The sequence below is a fragment of the Leiobunum rupestre genome, chromosome 8, assembly GCF_980474605.1.
Source record: "Leiobunum rupestre chromosome 8, qqLeiRupe1.1.hap1, whole genome shotgun sequence".
Classification (NCBI taxonomy): Eukaryota; Metazoa; Arthropoda; class Arachnida; order Opiliones; family Sclerosomatidae; genus Leiobunum; species Leiobunum rupestre.
Window position 1 is genome coordinate 8,323,010 of NC_143391.1, and position 27,183 is coordinate 8,350,192.

Below are 27,183 nucleotides of genomic sequence, written 5' to 3' on the forward strand. Positions count from 1 at the left end.
GTTTTTCTCCATCGTTATTCTTCATTTTGGCTTTATAAATAATGATACTTGTATTTTAAGATAATTTTTGAATATTGTTTATTTAAGAAAAAACGTTTTTATGACTTCTAGATCATAGGGGGAGAGTTTCGTTGGGCCGACTTCTCATTTGGCCGACCACAAAATACACGTTACGCCGACTGTCCATTTGGCCGCTGAGAAGTCGGACATATAGACAGTCGGCCAAATGGACTACTCATTTGGCGGTTGGACTATACTAGGTCGCGTTTTAGAAGGCCCAGCTTGGTTATATAGAACGGGGCTAGGGGGGGGCGCCGGACCGGCGCTCGAGCGAAGTGAGTGCGCGGCGCCAATACTTAGAATACATCGCCCGTTCTATAAGTCAACCGAACACTAAAAACATAGTATAGGACAGGCTATAGTATAAAAGTCGGTCAAATAAGCAGTTGGTCAAATGAGCAGTCGGCCAAATGAGTAGTCAGCCAAATGAGCAGTCGGACAAATGGGCTGCTCATTTGGCCGACCAGAATTTCGGCTAAAATAGTCGGCCAAATGAGTAGTCGGACAAATGGGCTGCTCATTTGACCGACCAGAATTTCGGCTAAAAGAGTGGTCGGCCAAATGAGTAATCGGCCTAATGAGTAGTCGGCCAAATGAGTAGTCGGCCTAATGAGTAGTCGGCCTAATGAGTAGTCCGCCTAATGAGTAGTCGGCCTAATGAGTAGTCGGCCATATGGGCATTCGGACATATGAGCAGTCGGCCAAATGCGCCCCACCCAACATAGGGCACTACCTCGGAGAAGCCATGGATTAAGCGCCGTTAAGCCACCTATACTCATTTCGGTCGCGCATATTCCTCTGCACTTTGGCCAGAAAATTATTTACTTCCGGTCGCATTTAAAAACTTTAAATCGACCTTTGCCAATTTTTTAACCAAATTAAGATTTTTTTATTGATTTTATTTAAAATTACTGAAAAAAACATTTTTATAAAAACTTCTTAGATAAATAAATACTTTAAAAAACACTTTTTTTAACAATTATAATCGCAGATTCAATATTTATTTAATACAGAGGAAGCCACGAACGTTTGTGATAAATTTTTCACACTTATTCTTGAAAAGTGCTCTATTTTGTCTATCCATATTAAAATTTACATCTTGAGTTAGCTCGTTAAAAGCTTCCACTAGTCTCTGTGCGCTTCCAGGTTCCGTTTGGACATTTATCAGTAGTTCAACTAATACTTTAAATTTATCCTAATAATGGCGAGAATGACCAAAGCAATTTTAATAAATGCTAAAAGTGACTTAACATTTTTGTGACATCTTACCTGATAACAGCAAATTAAGGTAAATAGAGTACTTGTTGCTGTTAACGTTAAAGCTGAATCTAATGACTCCATAACCACCATATCAAAAACTAGCTGAAATTTTAAATAAAAATTTGATTAAATGGAATAATAAATTATAAAAATAAATTTAAAAAATTACAACAACCTTAAGGAATGGTTCTAAAGCCAAATAAGTTGGTTGGCCCTCCATTTTTTCTTTTTTAACATACTCTCCCAAAACTGATAAGAAATCTAATGATAAATTTGTTATTTCTGCAGTAAAACTAAGAGAGAAAAAATAATTAATAAAAATACATCAAATATTAAATTCTGTCTTCAATACTTGTTTAATCCTAACTCTACAGACATCAAGAGCATTTTGAAAAGATCCGGAGGTAGGGCGCAGATTTTATTTGGATATATTTCACAAATAAATGTAATTAGTTTATAGTACTGCAAACATAGACTAGGAAACTAGGAGAAAAAGGTAATTTCAAACATTTGACGGAAAATTAGACAGAATAAATTACTTTTAGAAGTTCAGTAGTCATCAATGGCATTATAATATGAAGTCCACCTAGTGCTACATCAGCTGCAAGTACAGTAGAGTCTCTGTCATCGTTATTGTTATCCAAATTCAAAACCACTACTTGATTTCCTTCGGCCCCTATTATGAGACCTTAAATAAAATTTAAATTAAATTAAATTCATTTATCTTTAATTAAAGGACAACAGATGGCGCCACTTACGAGGTATGGGATTTCTAGGGGAAAAATCAATGAAGTCTTTGGAAAGAAGATCGGAGAGTAGTTGCATTAAAACTAAAATATCTTGATACTGTTCTTCTTCGGCATTCGCTTCTCTACTTAATCTCCCTGCATTGTGTTTAGCGTATAGTTCAATCATGTTCAAGCAACATTTGTAGAAAGCTTTGGATTCTTCCTAATGATAACAAATAAAAATTTATTATTGAAAATCCGGCTAAGCTTTAGGGATAATAATATTTTACAGACCTGATTTAAGAAAAATAGTATTCTTTTAGCGGATGTGCAGAAAAACTGGAAGACTGTACCAACAACGTTGCTATAGTTGTGGTAGACATCTACAAGTTTTACTAGATCATCCATAATAGGTAACAAATAAGGAAAAAGGCGAGGTAGATTTTGAATTGTACAGCCATCCGCAACTCCGATGAAACATTCGATGAGATCCAAAACTTGAGATTTGACTAATTCCGATTGGAAAGTTTGTTCAAATGTTCCACTGTATAAGACTGTTTGAAACCTTTCTTGTAATGGCTTTAAGAGCTGTTTAAAAGATTCAGTTTAAGACAACCTATCAAGTTAAAATGTTAAGAAATTTCTCATACATCATTCCAGTACTGATCTTTCTTTTGAGAGTCTTTGTTGGCAGTTCCTACAATCACAAGAGCTTTTAAAACAGCTTTGCGGGCAGCTGTTGGCAGTGCAGAATAGCTATGCGTTGATTGTTTCTTTATAATAGTATTTAGGCCTTCGCAGGTTACTGCGCGATTGCCCCTAATGAATTTAAAAAAAAATAATCACACCAGAACAGAGACGTACTATTACCCAAAAAGTTGAAATCACAAATACCTTTCAACATTGTTAAGAATAGCAACAAGGGTAAGAGCAGATTCCGTTGCTAGTTTTTGTTCTGTTCCCCAAAGTGAAAGGTTTGTTTCCAGTTTTTCCAGAAGAAAATTCAGAGTCCACAGTCCAGCTTCGGAATCTCTTCCAAATGCGGCAGTTAGTGTCATACTTAACTGCAAAATATCACATTTAAGACCTGTAAAAAAAGTTAGTTTAATTTGAAAGAAATACCTCTGTATAGTAGCTCTCATTTGGCAGTAGGTAAGTGACAGCCCATCGTTGAATAAACCACACTAAAGTCAATGCTAGCTCGGGACTTAATAAATGCAATAAGTTGGCTATTAAGGCTCTCTTTTCAACTTCACACATGCGCATGATGGAAGCGATAGCTCTAATGATATTGTCAGAGGTTTGATCCGCACCAGGTATATCCGCTATTCGGTGACCGGGTGAAGCTAACACTCTCAATGTCGTGTCCATTGACACAGAACCCGACTGTTGTATGCAATATCTTGTCACTTCACTGGGGATTAAAGCCGTTTCGCCTTCACTGATTGGGCATAAAACATGTCCTATTTAATCGTAACGATAAATTATAATTAATGACAAAAAATTTTTTATTTAAGAATAGAACATTACGCTAACCAATAATCATCACAATCCAATGAATATCTTCGTTTAATGACTCCAGTATCTTGGAATCACTGACAGTCATGGATTCTTGCTGAATTCTTTGCAACTGGCCATGAAGCCTGCTAACTTTCTCTTCCATCAATTTTGTAAGTAATGGAATGCAATGTTGTAACGTTTGTCTTCCAAGTAATCCAATCACAGCCAGTTGGTCTTTAAATTTCGATCTATCATCTTCCTCAATTTCATCTATTTCTTTGTTATCTAAGTCATCGTCATTCTATACCAAATTAAATGCAATTTAGCTCAATTTTATTACTTCTACTTTAATTTGAAAAACTAACGTAGCTTCTTGTTCCCTCTGGAGGTGATAAATGGCAACGGAGGTAGTTATTAAATATTTGCATGGCTCCTTGTTGAATGCATTCCGGTGGGAAATTATGAATATCTTGAATCAGAGTCATCCAAGCATCAAGAATATGCTCAAAAGCTTCCATATAGAGCTGGCTATCTTTTTGAACCTATTTATGGACATCCATTATTCAATTACATGCAATCCTTATTGTACTAATAAAAAAAAAACCCCCTACAGCCTCTTCTTTGGAAGCATTTTCCGCAAACAAGCAAGTGAGTCTAGTTAACTGAGCAATGTAAGTTTGAAGAACTTCAGCTGGCAACGATGACATGATGGTTGGAGGAAAAAACAATCCAAAACGACTTATTATATTTGATAAATTCAACGCTTCATACTCAAATACTTCCATTCTGCGCAAAAGAATCAATTTAATTTGGATTTAACCGCAGCCTAAGAATGTTTCGTTTACTCACTCAATGAGCATTTTGAGTAGACCATTCATAAACCACGAGAGATACATTTTCCTATCTTCTTCGTTGTTCATTAAGGCTCCGTTAAGTGACGCTAACTGATTTAAACTTTGCAGAGTATGATGGCAAAGGTCAGGGATACTACGAAGTTGCCAGTGAAGCTAAAAGATAGTTAAATTGAATTCCAAATATAAGAGACTGATATTAAACGAACATGATACATACTTTGAAGAAAAGCTCCACAACAGTTGCCTGCAGAAGAACTTCTTTCCACTCCAAAGTCGGTCTTAAAGTGGGGTACTGTTGGGCCTCAAAAAGGCCAATTAGTTTTCGAGGTAGAAGCATGGAAAACTGAAAATTCCACGTTAGAACTTGCTCAGCGATTAGAAGGAACTTTTTTAATAGCGCGCAAGCGTCTGGTTGAATGGGCAGACTGAGTTTGGCCAGTTCATTTAATCCTTGCAAACAATACTGAAAGATCCTTTTCAAATCTGTAGTCTTTCGATTAATAAAATCATTATAAATACACTCCCAAATTTGCAATAAATTAGGCGTTTAACCTCAAACTTTTTTTTGGCAATTAGATGGATTTCCCATGTAAGTCCAACATCACTGGACCGAGTGGTGCTTGAATATTCGTTGAGTAAAGCAGTTAATATAGAACAACCAATAGTTTGCTAGAGATACAAGAAAATGTCAAATATCAGGATACATTCGATAACTAAAGAGCTTACTGAATACTTACGAGACTTGGGTTACCACTGCTAATAAGCTGGGACACTTCACCAAGAACCTTTTCTATTACTTCTTCACCAACTTCAACACCGCTGCGTTTAACCATAATAGCTACAACGAGGACTAACTGTTCACGTACATAGCTTGCCAAACTAAAACATTACAACAAAAATTAACTATACATACAAAATCAATTATCACAGAATAACTTACCCAGGATTTCTCATGACATATTGTAATAAGTATGAACGCAGAGATTCACGGTCATCCATAGCTAAAATATTCCATTCACGAATAACAGCATTTTTGAGTAGGGAAGCTGCTTGAAAATGAACATACTCAATTTTGCTGGTTTCTGTTAGAAAAAACCAAAAGAAATGGTTGTGGTTGAAATTGAAAATATTATGGTTTTTTGAAAACCTACCAAGAATAACTCTACATAGCTCAAAAGGCATTTTTGATTTTTGAAAATTTATAAACACAGTTTCAGCAGCTCTTCTTTGATCCATTGTCACAATGTTGGGGGGAGCCTATTTGAAGATTATTAAATAATTGATTCACAAACAAAATTTAATACCCATACCATAAGAATTTGTGCCATTGTTTCTAATTCTTGAATAACATTTACGTCTGCCATCCTGTCTTCGTAATATTTCAAAACCGATTTTTCACGTACAATATTTATCAACCTTCGCCATTAGAAGCGAATTGCTTCTGGATTTGCTTTGAACGTTGTTGAGACAGGGAATATTATATTAACAGGTAGTGCAGTCACTTACATTGAATGGGTAAAGTTTGTGCTTCTCCGAAAGCTTTTCAATTAGTAGCTTCAACCATTGATTTTCACTATTTACGATGCACTATTGCCATCTGTAGCCAAAACCAGAAATTACAACAGAACCATTTATTTAATTATTTATTGAAATAAAACTGCTCAATAGGCCTCAAAAGTAGAGCATCAAAGTTTATAGAGAAAAAAAATCATAATATAGCCAAACTAAATAATATTTTATATAATACATTTATTTTTGAGCATAGTACCTACATGTAGCGCTTATACGAAAGTTAATCAGAGACCATCTAGGCCTATTAAGGTCTCTGCTACAGTACTACCTTTCCATAAAATCTTCCATCGTCCAAGATTAAACACTGGTGACTAGTCGGTGCACGTTGCCAGAACTGTGATAACAGCACTTATAGCAGGGAGATACCAATGCATGGGCGGGGTCTTATTTTGCCAACTGGACAACTGTTTTTACGGCAAAAAGAAAAACCTACGTATCTTTTATCAATAATAGTGTAGTGTAACACTATTATTAATCCAAGCATAGATCGGATCAAGATCTTTAGAACCCCTAAGCACTTAAGAACATTATTTTGGAGCATCCCTAAATATCTAAATAAAATTTTAAATAGTAGAATTTTATATGCAAAAATTCAAATGGTTCAACGGAACTAGGTTCTAGACTTGTAACTATAGCGACAGTTCAGCCATGGACTAATTGTTAATTAGTCCATGGTTCAGCAGTCCAAAACTCTTTGCTGATGAAAAAGAGGGTCAGGGTCCTCTGGACTCCCTTAAAATTATATCGTGTTGAAGTTTAAAAACGATAATGACTCTTTTAATTGTTTAATGTTTGTATATAGTATTTTAATGATAACGTATGTTTTTTTTATAATCAGTTTAGTTTAATTTATTGCTTGTTTGGCTGGCTAATTCATCATATTTTGCTGACCCAGCACGTTTCCACTACGCCGATTGGTGTCTTGACCAAGTAGAAGATGACGATTGTGTCTTGGTTCCTGGTCTCAGGGCCGTGCAGAGGTGGGGAGGGAAAATCTCCGCGGCCCGGAAGCGTGCCTTTTACGGGCCTGGTACAATAGGGGCCCATCGGCTTGCCATTTAACAGCTTCCCTCCCCTTTTGAAAATTTCAGATAGAAGGGCCCGTGATGTGTCTTCACGGCCCCGCTTGGTCTCTCCGCAGTCTCCAACCGACAGTATCCTGTAGTGTTGCCGTTTAGAACCGGAGGAACCGGAACCGAACCGAAATTTCCGGTTCCATTTAGAACCGAACCGGAACCGAAGGAGAACCGGACCGAACCGAAAGAACCGAAAACTTTTGAAAAAGCCGCGAAAAAGAATAAATAAACCACTGACAACAGTGACAAGTGACAAGGACTATTATGTCTATTGTCTCAATTGGAAGGAAAAACCGTTGTATCTAGAAAACACTTAATTTCGTTTTGTCCAAACTATCGGTTTTTATTTCTCCGCGTGCTCTATGTTACTTCCAAATATGTGGAAATAAGTGAGAATAGCTTTACAGTTTTCTCCCCAATTTTTGTTTCGGTTCTCGGTTCGGTTCGGTTCCTACTATTGTTCGGTTCGGTTCCGGTTCCAATTTGTCTTGAGCGGTTTGGTTCCGGTTCCACTTAGTCGGTTCTCGGTTCTGGTTCCGGTTCTCGAATCGAACCGTGGCAACCCTAGTGTCCTGGTATCTTGATTTTCAGTGAACAATGGATGGTCTATTTCGCTATGACATCTAGAAGTTGTCCGGTCCGGAAAACTGGAAAAGCTGGAAGCTTGGATTAATAATAGAAGCTAACGCTAAAGCTTCTATTATTAATCCAAGCTGGAAGATACAAGTTATAGATGTCCTTACGATACGAGAAGGCACCGTCACAAAGGATAATAAATCAGTTTATTCTAATTTATTTTTTGCTTGATATTTCATCAAAATTGCTGACATTGAAGTTACTGTTAATGTCAGCAAAATAGTGTTAAAGGGGGGAAAGGAGTTGAATTTGAAATTAATAGATTTGGGAACTTACTTGACGGTAACTTCCAAATTTTTTATTTACTGACAATGTAAGGTAGAGGGGTTGATTTATAAAAATTAGATAGATAGCTGGACTCCTAAAGAAAAGCGGACTCGCTTGCAAATAGTCACTATTTACACGTTGCTTTTCTCTAGAGCGTAGCTCAGCCGCACTATTTATAAATTTGCAATGTCAAATTTATATGTTGTCAATAAATAAGTACTTTAAAAGAAATAACGTTTGTGATTTTTTTAAATTGCTTATTAATACTGACCTTAAAGATTAAAATATTTTTGTGTTGTCACCCTTCCCATGATACCGTAATCAGGCCCGAAATTAGAGGGGGAAGCCGGTACAAATTACTTGTGCCGTTCAATTGCGGGGGCTCGATTGGGAACGAACGAGGTATAGTTAGAAAAAGATTGTACACCAGATTTCCGATTTCCAAATATTACCGATATTTCTGAAATATTTCCGATATATCTTAAATATTTCCGATATATCTTAAATATTTCCGATATATCTTAAATATTTCCGATATATCTTAAATATTTCCGATATATCTTAAATATTTCCGATATATCTTAAATATTTCCGATATATCTTAAATATTTCCGATATATCTTAAATATTTCCGATATATCTTAAATATTTCCGATATATCTTAAATATTTCCGATATATCTTAAATATTTCCGATATATCTTAAATATTTCCGATATATTTTAAATATTTCCAATAATCTTAAATATTTCCGATACTCTTAAATATTTCCGATAATCTTAAATATTTCCGATAATCTTAAATATTTCCGATAATCTTAAATATTTCCGATAATCTTAAATATTTCCGATAATCTTAAATATTTCCGATAACCTTAAATATTTCCGATAATCTTAAATATTTCCGATATTTCCAGTTTTCCAGAAATATCAAAAATATTTCCGTTTATTTCTCAAGATTTTCAATATTTCTTTGAATTTCTCAAGATTTCTAATACTTCTTTGGAGTTATCTAGATTTCTAATACTTCTTTGGAGTTCTCTAGATTTCTAATATTTCTCCTGTATTTCTAGATTTCCCGAAATAATTATTTTGATTTCTCACTATTTGTACACCATATTTCTTAAGTGATTACCCCCTCGTTATAATCTATAATTACGGCTTTATTTTGGTCCGAAATTAATATTTTTCTGGGGTCCGAGCCGTAATTTGTATGTGCTCATTTTACTTAATGATTAATCCAGCCCCGCACAAACTCTATATTTGATTTTAATAGGATAAGGATAATGAAATTGGCAGTCACTGTCTTTGATCTTATCAGGAAATGTAAACTAAAGCTAGAATCGTTTGAGGAAATTAATGGTGGGAATTTCATAGTGTCGAAAATATCCGGCCACTCGATCTAGCTCCATGATGGCTATTGGCTGCTGAGGCGAGGTTTTAAAATAAGTCAGCCTTAATATTAGTTCCACAACGACTCACAATTGTCAGAAATATCTATATTTGCCCAAACTGAAATTGTGTCCGCTTTTTATTTCCTATCTATTGACGTATCATTTATATCTATCGCTTTATCTGTGTCAGAGATGTTTGTATTTTCTTTTGGTTTATGTCTGTATTTTCTTTTGGTTTATGTCTGTATTTTCTTTTGCTTTATGTTTGTATTTTCTTTTGCTTTATGTTTGTATTTTCTCTTGCTTTATGTTTGTATTTTCTTTTGGTTTATATGTATAAAAGTTCCCATGTTGTGGGCAGGGTTCCGAAGTGGTATTTAACAGGTGGTAAATAATATACAGGGTGTTTCAAAAGGTTATGCCAAAATTTTAAGGAGTTATAGGGGGTGAGTTGAGAAGTATGCCTGTTTTCTTCCCATTTCCCTACGATGAGTTAAAAGAGCGCCAGAGAACTTCAAAGTGTGGCCTACTAGCGCTAATGAGAAAGTTTTAGAGCACTGTCGATAATGTACAAAGAAATAAATTCCATTGAAAAAGGCAAATTTTTCATGAAAAAAACCAAGTTGTCCATATGGGGCAATAGCCAGTTTTGTGCGTAAATTAAAAAAATGTCTTAAAATAGGTTTTTGCATGTGATTTATGAAAATATTAAAACTCTGAGGTCTACTAATAAACATTTTCTGTTGCTTTTGAGCAAAGGTCGGTTGTCAGGTGCTATTGAAAGCGAAATCTCTCAGTTATAAGCCATTATCTAAGATTTATTGAGTCTAATCAAAAACTATGCCACTTTATTCACGTGAAAAGTGCTCTTTTATGGTCGAGTTATTTTACGGAGATGCCAATCTAGCACCTTCCCGCCAAAAATAAATTGTTCAAAAACGTGAAAAAAATGCCGAGTCAGAGCAAAAAAAGACACCCTGTATTTGCGCAACAGACTTGTAGAGTAATGAAAATAAAGGTTGAGATCTTCTAAAGTTGAGATAATCCGTTTTTTGAAGGATTTTCATTCACACCACTGTTTTGGTTAATATGGTCTTATTCAAAGTCAATCACATTTTAACATTTCCACCTCGAAATAGTAGCAATTGGCATAGTGGTGCCTCCATCTTTCCGGATCCTGGCTTTTCCACCATGGTCATAGTCGTATTCTACAACTTCATCCATATATATCACACAATTGGGGCAGTATGACGTAGATTATACGTCACCCATGCTTTCGACTTCTAAGCTCGGAGTTGGCTCTCCGTATCTTTTTGAAGGTACTAAAATGTTTCTCGATCTGACAGGACTGTTAAAAATGTCAATAATTTGTTTTACTACGGTATAGGTCCAATTAGTCGAATTTACCCCGAATTGATCGAAAATGAAATGATCGAATTGCTTTTGATCGGTACAATTTTCGATCAGAATTTTTATTTTTATTTGAGCGAATTGTATTTAAAAACTGCTTTGGTCGATATTTTAGTAGCAATTTTGAATGATCACTTGATCGAAAGGAAAATGGACTAACCATTTTGTTTATTAAAAAAGTGAACGATTAAATGACAATTTTAAGTAGCTCTCGAACCACTGTGGTTCGGAAGATGAGCGCTGGACTCCCGATCGAGAGACCCAGGATCGAATCTCCTTAGAGGAAGGTAAGTTAATAAATTTGTGTTTCGTAATTGATTTTTTGTGATGTAACAGGTAGGGGTCGCTGTCGATGGAAATATGGGATGGGTTAGGTAAGGTTAGGGCCAGCGGACATTTATTAATTAAAATTAGGTGCAATTTATCTATTTTTACTACCGTATTTACTGTAGTGTTCCTTACAATCGTAGTTTTGATCATTTCTCGATTCGATCTTTCGCACCAGCTTTCGATCAAATTCAATGCGATCATTGATACATAAACCTTTGGTACTAGTTTCAATTATTATGGTCAACTTTGAAAATTTTGTAATTGTTTTTAATGTTTCAGTTATCCTCAGCAAAAGTGAACTTAATAGGGAAGAATACAGTAAAAGCCTCCTTTTTGTTCAAGCTGAACGTTTCTGTTTTAACAATTACATAATTGAATTATATTTTTCTTATTAGGCTCTAGTGCTTAAAATTAACCTAGTAGGCCAGAGCTCTTCAAGGGCTCAGTCTCAAATCGAGCTCGGGCTCTTACAAGTTGTTAGTGTGCGACGAACCCGTTCAGCTATATGCATACCAGTAGTTTCACGAAAAAACCGGATTTTTGCCAACCCGGTCATATTTTACCGAAAAAATAATAATTTATTTTACTAGAGTCGTTAATTTTCCGGAAAAATTAAATGCTGGAAAATTTGCCAGATAATTTTCCGAATTGCGGAAAAATAAAACATTGAAACATATATTATTTTTTAAGGGTTTTTATTCAAGACTAGTCTAGAGGTTTAGTTTTACTTTTGGATTGAAAAAAATGAGGCGAAAATGCCGAGAAATTTAGATTGGTGAACAATATTAGGCTAGTCATGGCATGAAAACCTTTTTTTTTTCGGAAAAATAAGGAAAATATTCCGGAAAAAAGGGGTCGGTAATTTTCCGGGAAATTTTCCGACATACAATTCTATATTTTTCTTTAGAAACGTTTTCTTGGGAAATCAACGGTAGCCTGTGTAGGTACATGTTTCAAGCGAATAACTTAAGTAAGATAAGTACGGGAACACCTTTCTCGTAAGAGATATACTATATTCTTCTGGTATAAGTCAAACGCCAGAAATGGAAATAAAAAGAAGACATTGAAACGGAAAAAAACTCTTTATTACGTCAAATTTTGGCATGACGAATAATTAATCCACTAGTTGATGTGTTGGGATAAACTAGCTTCAAAAAACACCGTAATAATTTATTATAGATCCAACAGTTAACGTCACTATATTTTTAAATTGAGCGTATTAAGTAACCGATTACTCCAGTCTTGTTTGAACGAATGGCACAGGATAAAGAAAGGAAACACTTCAGAGCCGTAACCACAGCGAACCTCTCTAACCAAGAATCTAAAAAGACTCGCAGTTCCCTGTATATGTAAAACGCTAGACTTGGCTTAAATCAGCACAAAATATTCCGCTTAGAAGCAGAATTACGTTAAAAATAAGGTGGTCAGAATCAACTGCAGCGACGCCAACTTTGCCCGAAGTTAACAAAAATATTATCCTAATCTATATGGAAATTCCCATAATAGACCATTTAAACTACTTATTGCCTATAAATTAACCGCTAGGGGCGGGAAATTAATTTAATTATATTCCGGAAACCATGTTTATAATATTTTCCATAAGTTTCACGAAACAGACTCTATAGCTGACTTCGTTGCCATTTTGCCTTCGCTCGTTGGCTGGGAGACTCACTAGAGGGCGGGTTTTCACCCTGACGCCGAAACTCACTGTCAGAGCATTGATAGTTTCATCTAGCAGCAACAAACACACCACCCCACACAAGGAGAACGCAACCCGTCAAAAGTCGTGGATTTTCTTGTGTACATTTTTCATTGGCTAGACGCTTTAGCGCCTGCTGCCGTCGGAAGGGGAAAATTCTGAAATTGTCTTCCCCCCGCCCGTAAAACGTTCAGCGTAAAGGCTCGTGACGCTCGTCCAATGAAATTCGTACACAACCCTTCGTTAGCGTGTTTAAAGGCTAGCTGCGTTCTCCTTGTGTTTGTTGCTCCTAGGTTTCATATACAAGTTGTAGCGTTTGTTTCGTTTGATTTTTCTATTACCCAGAAGAATGTATTTAGACTAACCGAGAATATGCGGACCAGAACGTGTTCGCCTCGTGATTCCCGTGATAAAAACCACGCCCTTTCACCTTTCCGCATATAATCTTACCCACTTTCTCCCGGTAGGTGGGGGGGGGGAGACCACAGCCTCTCTCGAGGAGAGTATCCGAGCTTTTTATTACCGATTTTGTTCAAAGTCGGGCGTAGACCTATATGAGGTATGAAATTTCCTAAAAGGAGACGTTGCACTACACATTCGATTTGCCATGGCAACCGAAAATATTTTTGACCGCTTAAAACAAAAAATCTCCATTTAGAAAAGCATGGGATTTTCTCGGTTTTTACCTACAAAATTTTTTTAAACATTTGAAAATCACGAAATGGGTAATTTGGACCACATTTAGATAAATTTCCTCAAGTTTGGGTAAATTGGAACATTTTTGGGGTAAAATTGTTATAATGTTTGGGTAAAATAAGGCAAAAATACTATTTTTGTTTTAAGTGATCAAAAACATTTTCGGTTGCCATGGCAAAACGAATGGGTAGTGCAACGTCTCCTTTTGGGAAATTTAATATCTCATATAGGTCTACATTGAATAAAATCGGCAATAAACACCTCGGGTACTCTCCTTGTCAGTGTAGGCGGATAATTTCTTTCGGGAATCATAAAAATAACAGCAACGTATTCTCTGTTAACCCGAATACAATCAAGCGTACTGGTTACAGCCCTGAAAGCGCGCTTTCACCCGCGACTCCTTCGTTGTTCCTTTCTTCGCGGTTCATTCTTCTCTCGAATTTCGATGTCAACAAACTTTAATAAAGATTCCTGCATCCAACACTCGATGAAAACTGTATACACCGATTTCCGTCGAACAATAACTTTCTAACAAATTGATTTTTAGTAGGGGAAAAAAAATACGCCTAATATTATGAAGAACAACCTCGGCGTTTCTTTCGCGAACATTATAGAAGAAAGGTTCAAAGAGATGATTAATCTCTTTGACCTGATTTTTAAGAAAGTCGCCGCGTCGAACACATCGTCAAGTTGGAAGGCCTACCGCACCGTCTTCTGGTCGTCACTAATTATCGACTAATGTCGGGATGAGTTTGAAATATTTATATATAAGAAAAACGAGTCGAAAAGGTTGATAACAATTTATCCGCGGGAGAAACGAATAAATCAAAGACGATTCCGAATAGTGTGAAGTCGTAACCCCCGAGTACCCTTTGGAAAAATATATTTCGTTTTGACTATTTTCATTTTTATCACACGCTAGATTCTCTTTCCAGTAAACAAACGGCCACTTCGGAGCGAGTCGCCGCTTTATTGTTTCCGAAAGAAGATGGTTTTTTGTCGCCGTAATCTCGGTACGACGGATAAATGGGTTTATTGGGGGCACAGTTTTTGACGTTCCGAATGAACGTACTGGCGCCGTTGAGTGAGTTGTTGGCCGGCGTCCTCTTCTCCCAAATGACGTCGTCCAGTATGGATTTGCAATTTGAAGTCTGATAATCTGCGGAGACGCGGCGAAATCAAGGAGAAAGAGACAGAGAGAAATATCAGCGTTAGACACGTACTAGGCATTCGGGCTTTTAATTAAAAGCGAACGAAAATGGAAATGCGAGCCGCGGAAGTTAATCATTCAATCAGAGAAAGCCCAATTAGGAAATTTTCTCCATTTTGTCTGTCTGCGGGATAAAACGATTTTATCTTTCTCGAACGAACTAAATTTCGTGGTCCAAATGCTAGTTTCCAACTGAAGCGAAAGTGGAGAAACTGCGCGAGGAAAGCATTCTACGCGGAAGTCAATAGACAGGTTAAGGCACCCTACGAAAACGTGAACGGGGGAACTTGTAGCAGTGTAAAAATAGCTTAGAAAAACTTGTAACAGTGTAAATGTAGCTTGGGGAAACTTGTAGGAGTGTAAATGTAGCTTGGGGAAACTTGTAGCAGTGTAAACGTAGCTAAGGGAAACTTGTAGGAGTGTAAACGTAGCTTAGGGAAACTTGTAGGAGTGTAAACGTAGCTTAGGGAAACTTGTAGGAGTGTAAACGTAGCTTAGGGAAACTTGTAGGAGTGTAAACGTAGCTTAGGGAAACTTGTAGCAGTGTAAACGTAGCTTAGGGAAACTTGTAGCAGTGTAAACGTAGCTTAGGGAAACTTGTAGCAGTGTAAACGTAGCTTAGGGAAACTTGTAGCAGTGTAAACGTAGCTTAGGGAAACTTGTAGCAGTGTAAACGTAGCTTAAGGAAACTTTAGGGGGTAAACATAGCTTTATTCAGTACAATCTACACTCCTACCAGCTCCCCCGTTCACGTTTTCGAGGGGTGGCTTCAGCTGTCTATTGACTTCCGAACATGGTAGAAAAGCGCAGTTTATTTAATACCAAGGAGAAACTGTCAGGAGTGGTGGTGTAAAACCATTGTAACTCGTCATCGTGATCTCAACCAGAGAATGGTGGATGACAAAAAACTAGACGGAGAGAGGGTAAGCACTGGGTTATTTTTTGGCGAGTGAGGACGCCAGCTGGGAGTGTGCAATCATTCCAAAAAAAAAGACTGGTGTCTACCTCCTTTTTTGTCATTCCGCCGGTATCACGTTTAATGGTTTAAACTTGGACTAACTAACGTCACTGATTTTCTTTAGCAACCGGCGAAAACTTTCCTTCCTATCCCTCTATCGGGGAAAATAGGCGTAACAGCAACTGCGCAAGTGCGAAGGTGTAGTAAAGAGCGGCCATATTTAAAAATCTGCAGACGTTTATCTTGATTTTTTTATAAAGGCACTACTTGTGATACCTTCGCACATGTGAAGAGTGAGCTACGCATTTTTAGTCGAGAAGACTCGGAAGAAGTGTGTTTTACGTTTTAAGTATTAACTAGTCCAAGTTCGAAATTATTGCACCAACGACTCCTTACTTTTCCTCCACGCTAATAAATGCCGAATTTTATACCAATTTTACCTTTTTTCCATCAGCGTAATTTCTCCAACCGACAACTTTCATTTCGACCACAAATGGAACTATGTATAAATCAAAACTAGGCTATATTTTGCATTGACCTTCAAATCTATCATAACTGTCAACGTCTAATGTAGGTTTTAAGTTTATCGGGGCTCTTTTCTTCTTAATCCTAGTGACACGAAAGAGAAATCCGATTGAGATTTCTTTGATTATTCATTTAATCGAATAACCGCGCAATCCGCTATTCTCGTTATTAGTTTCGGCATAGAACAGAAATGGGTTAGTTCGGGGTATTTGATACAGTTTTTTTCGTTGGTTCTATTTTTTTGTTGTTGTTGTTAATTACCAACCTTTGAATTTTTTTCAGATTGATAAATTTCTTGTTTCGCTTTCCTCTGTGTAATTCGGAGCATTGCCTAATTAAGGGAGAATAAAAAATATCTAAAAATCAAAATGCCCCAAACCACGATAATTTGGTTATTTTTAGTTATTTGTGGTTATTTGACTAACGGTAATTTGTTATAAATTAGATATTCGTATCGAAAGCGGCTTTATACAACATATTCTTCTAATTAGAAAATAATAAGAATTTTTTTATTAAATTTTGATTTGGTGGTATTCACGCTTTGCCTATCGTTATAGTAATTGAGTGGACTTAATTAGTAATATAATCTAATCAATTATCGAATAAATACAATTTTAATTGGTGGTTAATTTGAGTGAGAGAAATGTTAGAAGTGCGAGGTGATTGTTATAAAAATTCCACTGCAACGGTGCTCAAAATTTATGCAAGTTAATAAAGTGATATCATAAGTAACATAATACCATAAGTACGGCACTAAACGATTTCCATTAACGATAGTCTGTCGTGATTGTAATGGCGATATATAAATAGGGTTGTTGTTCTTTATTTTTATTTAAATGAGATTTTTTAATGACTGTTTTATTTTATTTATTTTAAAATATTTTATACTCTTCTCTGGACAAATAAATTTATATTTGAGTTCATCGGTAATGTAAACTAAAATCCAAATTAATCCGAATTAAATTTAATTATTACTTACAATATAGTTTGCTTTTAATTGACATTGCTAGAGAACCTACTTTTGTACATCTTCCCAAATACACTGAAGTATAATAGACTATTTAAATGAATGCTCTTTTTAAAAATATCACTAGATTTAAATCAGACAACCCTGCTAGCCACGTAATGATTTATATGGTCAATGGCGAAACAGACTATCATTAAAAAATGAATGTCGTGGAAAATAGGAAGTGCCATACTTATCCTTATTTTGTTACTTAAGGTGGTATCATAAGTAACATAATAACAATAAGTATGACATTTAGCAAAATTTATCAGGGTAATCGCGCCATCAAGATTTACTTCCGCGCAGAGTCCACTAGCTTCTAAATATGCCCAAGATGAAATTTACAACTCAGTTCGGTTGCGAGTTCAAGTCGGACCTGGGCGAGAGCGTCAGTGTCGATAAGAAAATTAGCATTAAAACTAAAGGCAGTATCATACTTCTCGTTATTACGTTACTTATGGTGATATTAAAGTTCGTAAAATTTCAAGCTCTTTTTGACATGCAAACTATCGTGAAATATCTATCGAAAAACGTGGCCAAGCAAATAGATAATCTGTGAAAAATTTACCCTCGTTACTTCTGTTGTTCGGAATGTCATTTAAACTTTCTTGATTTATTAAACTCCCATCGGGTTGAATGACGGACAGTTCTTTCATTTTGATGCCTGGCACACACACATTTACATAAATTCTTAGATACGGTGCTTCTTTTTTATCGGGGGCCTCCATACCCCCTCCCCCCTAGCGCGTTTACGCCCCCCCCCCCCTACTAACTAAATTATTATCACTCATTTTATCTTTTACTCCCAAATTCTATTCACATCCGAACAAGATTAAAAATTAAAGAAAAAAAAGTTCGCGTGATATATTCTCAATGAAAAAAAAATGAACTTTTGGTATTTTGATAAAAGCGGAAGAGAAAGAGTGGAATTGGAAGAGAAATATGCAAATTGCGTCTTACTCGCGACTAATTTTTGTTTCTCCTCCGGAAGAAGGGCGTCTTCCGCCAGGGTCTCCTTCATCCCGTTGCTAATCAAAATGTCCGTGTGATGAAGATGGTGGTGGTGATGGTGATGGTGAAGATGATCGTGGTCGTGATGGCTATGGTGGAAGTGGGGACAATGCTGGAAATTATATTTCATTAAGATTAATAATGTATTCGCAACTCAAATTAACAGAAATTCTAATATAAACCACTAAACGTTAAAATAGGTGAAACTATAAAGTCCAGGGGGGCTGAAAAGATGGTAGTCGTGTGATTTTGTGGAGAACTGCAGTGCCATCTATCCTAAGAAATACGAACTATTATTCATTTTATTTTGCTAATGGTGGTTTAAATTTTGATCGATTCATCTAAATTACCTAATTTTAATTATTATTTAAACCATTTTGTAAAAGAAAGGTGTTAGTTAATTAGTTGTCTGCAGTATTTAGTGTAATTGGAAGGAATAATTTTTTCTTTACCGTCGCACGGCCAACTATGAACATGAGTTACCGAATCGAAGTTGGCTGTGAAATGGTAGTCACGTGATTTTGTTTTCCCATTTTAACAAGCTGGTTAAGACCAAATTTGCTTTATAGTTTCGCCTATTCCCTAGTAGCACAATTCCACTGGCCCAAAGTCAATGGTTTAGCAGTCGGCCAACTATGGTGGAGCGCCACCATTTTAGAAGTTCTACCTGGCCAGCTGCTGATTTTGGAGTAGGGTGTTTCGGTTAAACCAGGTTACGGCCAACTTCTGGTTTTCCTTATGGATAAAATGTTAGATGCCAACTGCATAAACAAGGTCCAATTCCAATAACAACTGCAAAATCAGTTGTTGGCCAACTGCAGGATTTGGAGTCGGGCAAAAACCACTAGTGGCCCAATGATGGCACAACATACATGTTTATTATTTACCACACTATTTCCAGTAGTAGATTTTCTATTTATGTTTCGGGTAAAAATTTCCGTATTTTTCCAGAAAAAAGGTTTTCGTGCCCTGATTAGCCTAATATTGTACTCAAATTTAAATTTCGCGGCATTTTCGCCTGATTTTTTGGAATCTAAAAGTAAAACCAAAATTTGCTACGTTTGGTAAAACTAAACCTATAGACTAGTCTAGAATAAAAACCCCTCAAAAGTAATATATGTTTAAATTTTTTATTTTTCCGATTTGCGGAAAAATTTTCGCATTTAATTTTTCCGGAAATTAACAACTCTAGTTTGCAAGTTCTCTCCCCACTTAATAAAGGGCTTTCCCCGAGCTCTTCGTTTTCTCCTTCCATAAAAACTTACAAGGAGATACCCTGACGTGTTTCTCCCCGATTTTTTCAAACTCGGTGCTTACGTACCCTGAAAGCTCCGAAAGGGAAAAGTTTCAATGGTCATTCGTTTTGAAATGGCAACCAAAAATACTCTTCACAACTCAAGTTTAAACTTTCTCTACTTAAATACCATGGGAAAATCACGGTTTGCCATTTTTTTAAACTAAAAAATCGATAAAATTGTATAAAATCGATAAAATTGTATAAAATCGATAAAATTGTATGAAATCGATAAAATTGTATAAAATCGATAAAATTGTATAAAATCGATAAAATTGTATAAAATCGATAAAATTGTATGAAATCGATAAAATTGTATAAAATCGATAAAATTGAATAAATTCGATAAAATTGTATAATATCGATGAAATTGTATGAAATCGATAAAATTGTATGAAATCGATAAAATTGTATAAAATCGATAAAATTGTATGAAATCGATAAAATTGTATAAAATCGATAAAATTGTATGAAATCGATAAAATTGTATGAAATCGATAAAATTGTATAAAATCGATAAAATTGTATGAAATCGATAAAATTGTATAAAATCGATAAAATTGTATAAAATCGATAAAATTGTATGAAATCGATAAAATTGTATAAAATCGATAAAATTGTATAAAATCGATAAAATTGTATAAAATCGATAAAATTGTATAAAATCGATAAAATTGTATGAAATCGATAAAATTGTATAAAATCGATAAAATTGAATAAATTCGATAAAATTGTATAATATCGATGAAATTGTATGAAATCGATAAAATTGTATGAAATCGATAAAATTGTATAAAATCGATAAAATTGTATGAAATCGATAAAATTGTATAAAATCGATAAAATTGTATGAAATCGATAAAATTGTATGAAATCGATAAAATTGTATAAAATCGATAAAATTGTATGAAATCGATAAAATTGTATTAAATCGATAAAATTGTATTAAATCGATAAAATTGTATAAAATCGATAAAATTGTATAAAATCGATAAAATTGTATGAAATCGATAAAATTGTATTAAATCGATAAAATTGTATTAAATCGATAAAATTGTATTAAATCGATAAAATTGTATAAAATCGATAAAATTGTATAAAATCGATAAAATTGTATGAAATCGATAAAATTGTATGAAATCGATAAAATTGGATAAAATTGTGTTAAATCAATTAAATACAAACCGTGATTTTGCCATGCTATTTTACGTAGACAAAGTTTAAATTTGAGTTGTGAAAAACATTTTTGGTTGCCATGGCAAAACGAATGGCCATTGAAACTTTTCCCTTTAGGAGCTTTCAAGGCCAGGAATCCATACCTCTACTTGGAATGCTTATCCTGCCGTATCGCGTATGGTAAAATCACAATGACGGCTTATCCGGCGCCTACGAGAGAAAAAGTCCCCTGTGCGAGCGCTCTCCTCTCACGTTGTTGTTTGTTAAGTTAACATAGTGACGTCAAAAAAGCCGTCAGCCACATCGAGACGAAAATCTGCCGCGATAAGCATTCCAAGGTACATATGGTCTACTCAACCCCCGAGTTTGATAAAAATCGGGGATAAACACCTCGGGATGTCTCCTTGTTAGTGAGGTTAACGGTAATAGTAAGTGTAGGGGAATATGGGCTCGCTTGTCACGAAGGGCTTCATTGCCACCACCATCCTACGCATTTTAAACCGACCACCTGAATTAACGGCATTAAAAGTCGCTCGATGACTTGGGCTTTGGGTATTAGCATATCTGATTATTATCCCACCCTAAGTGACGCCACTGCTCTGCTCCTTTTCATCGAAATGATTAATACGCTTGTATTTTAAAGAATATTTTTTGTTAATTAATTTTGAAGTGGGTGTCAAGTGAGCATTCAAGTGTCAATGGGGATTCCAGATAATGGACAGCTATTGGTTTCCACCCTTGTTTTCCGCAGCAATAACCTTGAATGGATTGTTTTTGCTCCATTACAGACTATTAAAGCGTATATAACCTGTCAATTACAATTATTTTGGATATACTTTTATTTTTTCGATGTTAAAGAAATGAATACGGCTTTGAATGAGTTACAAAATTATTAACGCATTCGACTCACACGTCAAATGCTTAGCTTAGAACGCTTCCAAAACCAAAAATTAAAACCAAATTGCACCAAGTTAAAAGGTGGGAAAAATTATCGACCACACTGCAGAATTTGAATTTATACATAGGGCGAAATAAATAAATAAGTTTTCCCCGGGCCCAAGAGGGAACCAATGAGATATCGGATCGATTTGATTGACGTTTAAGGGGAGGAGTGTACTGGCAGACCGTGAGCTGGATTAGGAAACACTTTTTTGCCTTCAAATAATAATTTTCCTAAGAATTTTTGACGACGTGTATGCTCAAAGACTAATAAAAAATATAATTTTCAAGTAAATCGAACTTAATTAAAAAAATGTATATAGATTTCAAGTCGAAAATCGCCAAAAAACCCTAAAATGAACAAATGACCAACTCCTTGGGCTCCAATTTTAAATCTTTCAATTGGGATACCGAGGGTTTGATACTTGCTGTCAATTGATGTATCATTTACCAATTTACCACAAACGGCTCTAAAGTAATCGCCAGAACGGCTTTGGCAGCGGCGGCGGCATCGCCTACGTGAAATTAATACACTCAAATCCCCATCGGAACTGTGCTGTAAAAACGTCAGCGCGTTAGACCCGAGATTGGTCTTCGTATAAATGCATATTCTGCAGGGTGGGGCGACATTTTTACCCAACTTTTAATATAGGAGTCTAGTGAAAGAAAGAACTAACCTCGTAAGATATTTTGTGTATGAGACACATGAGGGCAGCACCGACGATGGGAGGGGCGCCGGCTGCCAAGAAAGCGGCCGTGTAGTTTCCCAAATGATCGAACATCAGACCTAATAGAGACCCAGAATAAAAATAGTTCATTGATTAATTTGACCGAGATGGGAATAAGGTTGAAGTCGTCGCTACGTACCCGCGATGGGCGGTCCCACGGTCAGAGGGATCGAGCAGAAACCCAAGAGAAAACCGATGGCCTGCGACGCGCCTTCGTTGCCCACGATGTCGAAAGCGATGGGACCCAGCAGGGAAATGAAACAGCCGTCGAAGAGCCCCAGAAAGAGACACATGATCACCAGCACCGGAAACTGTTTGGCCACCACCAACAACATGGTTAGAATCCCGATCGACAGGAAGGATATCTAAAGGAGAACAGTTTTGATTTACAACCTACAGATCCATGCACCCTCCTAAAATACAATTACCTGTTGGAGGTGAATTCGGTTGACTCTTTTGAAATCGGCGATCTTACCGAAAACAATGCGGCCGATACCGGAAGTCAACCCGATGCAAGTTACCAGAATCTCTCCATTGTATTCTGGTAGTATTAGTTGAACGTGTTTGATCTAAATCAGGGAAAGGAAAATGAGAGAAAACAAGATGAAATCGATGGGCGTCGCTCGCTGCCAGAAAAGCGTGTTCAAAATTGATGACGCCATAGAATAGAAGAAGAAGACGAGTGTAAACGAACCAAGTGGACATAGGGAACGAAGTATCCGAAAAGGGCCGTGGGAATAGCGAAGACCCAGAGGACGTAGCGCTTATTCTTCCAGATCTCGACGCTGAGGAAACTGTGGAAGAAACGCTTGCACCAATTGGAGTCCTCCGTCGCAGTCGGCTGCTGGCGGCGGAACAAACGCAAAATCAACAGAGAATCCCCGCGTTTACTCGAAGAAAAGACTCTTTCTTTTCATTACGACAGCCAAGACGCTATTATGATCAGACGCCGAGAGAAAATATCGTCACTTACGTTTTTCTTCGGGGAGAGCGAAGAATATTTATTGGTCGGAGGAGGAAGCTGAGGCCGGAAAGACAGAGCGCACAGCATCACCATCGCCATCATACCGGATAGAATCTACACCGGAGATAAGATACATTTATTTCCAACTAAATATACATTATAAATTGAAACGAACGACTTAAGTAGGATTTACTTATATTAAGTACGTTGAAATGTTCAATAAGAATTCATAGTGACAAAATAATCTTTCGAGCGAATCTTCCATAAATAAATTAAAACCTCGAACCCATCCAGAAACCAAGCCCTGTTCGCGCTAGCGTAAAGTCCGCTACGATTGGTAATGGGGCAATAAATTAATTCCGTTAAAGCCTATGGAGGTATTAATAGGCTTTTAGGTGGGAAGACTAATGGAAGATGAAGACAGCCTTTCCCATTAAAACCAGAAGGCTACGGTACTTTATACAATCGTCTATTCATTTGTGGCCAGGACTGATAAACCATGGGCAAACTACTATAGTAGTTTGTTCATGGATAAACTAAATAAACGAGTTTGGAGACGTCGTCTATAACGAATTATGGAATCGACGAAGTTCTATTTCACGTCATCAAGAAATTCGGAACGTCAATCCCGAAATTCGTTTCGTTTAGTCTAACCGCGCGTGAATCAAACGTGTTTGAAACGCTTCGTTGTTTCCTCAGTAAATATATATACGCGCGTATACGATATCGTCAACAGAGTTTTGCGGAATCAATAGCTTGCAGAACCGGAAAAGATATTTTTGAGGCGAAACCAATTTCTTTGGAAGATGAAAAGGAGGGATGACTTCGGAAGAGATTGCCTTCGCGATTGTCGCCGCGCCACGGTCGGACTAACGGGGGAAATATCCGCTAGATCAAAAACTACTTCGCGGGGAAGCCGTTCCAAAGGATGGAAACATCTGTTGTCAGTTAAAAGTTTTTCTTGCCTGCAAAGTGATATTTTTTTGGTCCTTCATAAAAAAAAATTGCGGTCTGGAATAATTTCTCCCTTATCCCGGACGTTTATTGCTCGCCAGCAAATATATAGAAACGGCTTCCTCCGAGGTAACATTATACTTGCAAAGGAAATCAAAGTCGCCTTTCCCAGAGCCTTCTCCCTTTCTAGCCACTACAGCGCGGTCGTAACACGTTATCACCTCCTCGATTCTAAATGTCCCCGCTTCCCATAAATGTTTTTCAATCAGAACATATCCCTGGTGCGGTTTATATTCCATCAATGTCCAGTGATTTATAGTAGCCAGTCAGCGTTTTGTCCATCGACTCTTCCTCTCAATTCTCGGTCAACCGCCGTACAGGGTTGCCTTATTTAAAACAATTTGATCTAAATTACCATTTGAATTTAAATAAAATCATTTAGATAACGTAATGTATTTCAATACGAAACAAATCTGAACTACAATATTAAATAGTAATTAAGATTTAATTTAATTTGAGATTTTATCCCTTACGAAAATGGTGGCCCCTTTTGGATTATAAAGTTTTGTTCAAAATTGCGGAGTTTCAAATTTGATTTTGATTCGTAAATTAGTGTCCAAAATGTGTCATTAGACATAATTACAATACAAGTAATTGTATGACAATGGCATTAATACCGCCGAAACTAGTCGACCTCCATTAAATGTTTTTAAATATGTAATAAAGGAAAATATTTTAACTTACACAATAATTCGTAAATGTTTTTATAACTCTTTTAACTATTAGCGTAAGGATATCAATTTTAATTACAAGTAATTATATTACGATTTTATTAGGTTTTTTTTATTAAAATAGAATTGGATTGAAACTGGATGTGTCTTGATTCCAGGGGAATCTAAATTTGGACATGGGATCGAATAATTTTTTTAGAAGCAAAATATCCATCAATTAGACTGGGATTTGATTTTTAATTTACAAAAATCAAAAAATATATCCAACCCTACCAAGGTACAAAGCAATTCAAGCATACCTGCAGAGTGTGTTTCAGTTCCAGCACTTTGAGCAAATGCTTTAAGATCAGAGGCATGACCATCGTGAAGACTGAACTGCCCGCCGTGACAATTCCGTTAACTAGGCCAATGCGATCTTGGAAGTAGTGACCCAGGATGACCAAGGAAGGGGTGTAAGCCAAGGAAGCCCCCGCTCCCATGATGACCCCGTAGGTCAAATACAGGAGCTCCAGTTGGTTGACGAAGGAGCTAAGCAGCATCCCGATAGTGGCCATCAGACCGCCGATAAAGGACACCCTCTGGATGCCGTAGCGGTCAGTCAGAATACTGGCCACTGGTGAGAACAGGAACGTCATACCGATGCTGACCGACCCCACCCATGCTGTTCGGAAAACAAAATTTAAGAAAACTTTGTTATTTTCATTTTATTCTCTTATCAAAACACAAAAATCGAATTATTATATCATCGCATTTTATTTTTAACTAAATAAATTGCATAAGTATTGCAACGATGTTCAGGGTGAAAAGTAACAATCGAGAATTAATTCAATTAGCTAAGAAAAATGGTACTGCAAAGACTCTAAGCTCTCGCATACTTTGCAGCGAAAGTTCGTCGGCTTTCGATTCTTCCTCACACTATTTACGTTACGTTATTCAAAGCAGACGACCTTACCCAACGAAGTACGCGTGGGTGGTACCAGATTCGAATGCTATTACTTCATATTCGTTCTTGGTAATAACTAAATGAATTTCACATAGCAACTAAATGATCAATAAGTAAGTGTTTTAGATCCAATTTCATTATTTTTTAAATCTTAAAATAGGCATTATATTACCCAAAAGAAACGTTATCTAATAAAAAGAACAAAACCTTATCAAGCATTAGCCGCTGTCTTTATTTTTAAACGTTTCCGCCACGTCGCAAAAAGCGGTAAAAGGGTTAACGACCCCTTTTACATTAAGTTAGTGTTTATTCTAATTCTCATCGTGTGACAACGCTTATAAATAAGCTGACGCAATAATGATTTCCTTCTAAAGTAGTACGTGTGAAGAGTGTCGGATTAGCTCGATTAAGCCCCGCACAATAAAACCTCGAAGCAAAACGCCTAGACGTTGCCTCGTTCATTTTTAAAGTGAAATCAGTCACGATGAGTGTTATTCAAAACATATTATAACTCTAATGTAGTTGAATCTGCGATCTACGCGAGTATGTATCGTTATACATGTAGATACATAGTTATAGTTTTAATGGTGGACGTGACAAGATACATTTAATGAGCTGATGAGAAAATATACTAAACTTTAATCTAAGCTAACCCACGAAGGAACTTATTATTAAATTTAAAAAAAAAGTAATTTATGTTGGTGCCAAAAATATTACTTAAGATTTTAATCAACTGATGAAAAATCTTATTAAATCGAAAATGTTATATGAAGAAAATATTTTATCTACACATAAAATATTATTTAACTTTACCGAAAAGCATGTTACGAATTCCACCAAAAACGAAACAAAAACGGTATATCGATTAATGCGTGACTAATATTTTAAACTTTGAATAGCAAACAAGCCCAAAGTTTCTTGTTTAATAGCCTAGACGAATAAGATTATTCTTGTAGATAAATTTTCCTGAGCCTCTATACGACTTCTTCCTAGACGTTGTACGGTATGTACTTAAATCCTTTATTAACAATGTCCATTAACCCGGAAATTTGTACAAGCGCCCTCGAATTAGACAAATGCTATCGGTACGATTAACGAATATCAATTTAATTCCCTTTCCAGATCGATATTATAAACGTTTAAAAACATTTTTTTTAATTTATAAAACTCAACTTCCTAGTTGTCAGGCTGGGGTTGAGGAAGCTCACGATTTGTAAGTTAAATCCAAAAGTATTTAGGTCGATATTTTTTATGGACAAAAACA

The 27,183-nt window shown here is 36.2% G+C and overlaps 2 protein-coding genes across 7 annotated transcripts in view; both read right to left on the reverse strand.

Moving 5' to 3' along the window:
* Positions 1-962: 962 nt before the first annotated feature.
* On the reverse strand, positions 963-5,878 carry LOC149932301 (exportin-4-like). Of its 2 annotated transcripts, none has more exons than XM_090155875.1 (20): positions 5,713-5,877; positions 5,554-5,659; positions 5,343-5,484; positions 5,140-5,281; positions 4,955-5,071; positions 4,620-4,892; positions 4,398-4,555; positions 4,160-4,334; positions 3,914-4,090; positions 3,585-3,849; positions 3,171-3,511; positions 2,943-3,112; positions 2,699-2,867; positions 2,343-2,636; positions 2,079-2,271; positions 1,860-2,008; positions 1,673-1,803; positions 1,496-1,613; positions 1,330-1,422; positions 963-1,255 (listed from the first exon to the last, which is right to left on the reverse strand). In XM_090155875.1, the coding sequence occupies exons 1-20, from the start codon at positions 5,764-5,766 to the stop codon at positions 1,061-1,063; spliced, it is 3,462 nt and encodes a 1,153-aa protein (XP_090012001.1). In that variant the 5' UTR covers positions 5,767-5,877; the 3' UTR covers positions 963-1,060. The 2 variants fall into 2 exon arrangements, 1 of the variants encoding a protein (XP_090012001.1); XR_016472838.1 differs by having other exon boundaries at positions 1,128-1,255; positions 1,330-1,418; positions 5,713-5,878.
* A 6,314-nt stretch (positions 5,879-12,192) lies between these two features.
* Positions 12,193-27,183, reverse strand: part of LOC149932302 (monocarboxylate transporter 10-like) — a 44,747-nt gene continuing 29,756 nt past the window's right edge. Inside the window, exons 2-11 of one of the 5 annotated variants that reach the window (XM_090155890.1) lie at positions 25,276-25,637; positions 23,301-23,405; positions 23,022-23,171; positions 22,756-22,896; positions 22,467-22,692; positions 22,277-22,386; positions 18,140-18,302; positions 17,748-17,843; positions 16,439-16,504; positions 14,519-14,639 (exon numbers count right to left, since the gene is read on the reverse strand). In XM_090155890.1, coding sequence (XP_090012016.1) covers positions 16,452-16,504; positions 17,748-17,843; positions 18,140-18,302; positions 22,277-22,386; positions 22,467-22,692; positions 22,756-22,896; positions 23,022-23,171; positions 23,301-23,405; positions 25,276-25,637 — 1,406 coding nt within the window. In that variant the 3' untranslated portion in view covers positions 14,519-14,639; positions 16,439-16,451. Of the gene's footprint in view, positions 14,640-16,438; positions 16,505-17,747; positions 17,844-18,139; positions 18,303-22,276; positions 22,387-22,466; positions 22,693-22,755; positions 22,897-23,021; positions 23,172-23,300; positions 23,406-25,275; positions 25,638-27,183 lie in introns of all 5 variants that reach the window. The other 4 variants (XM_090155888.1, XM_090155887.1, XM_090155891.1 and 1 more) reach the window with 4 other exon arrangements.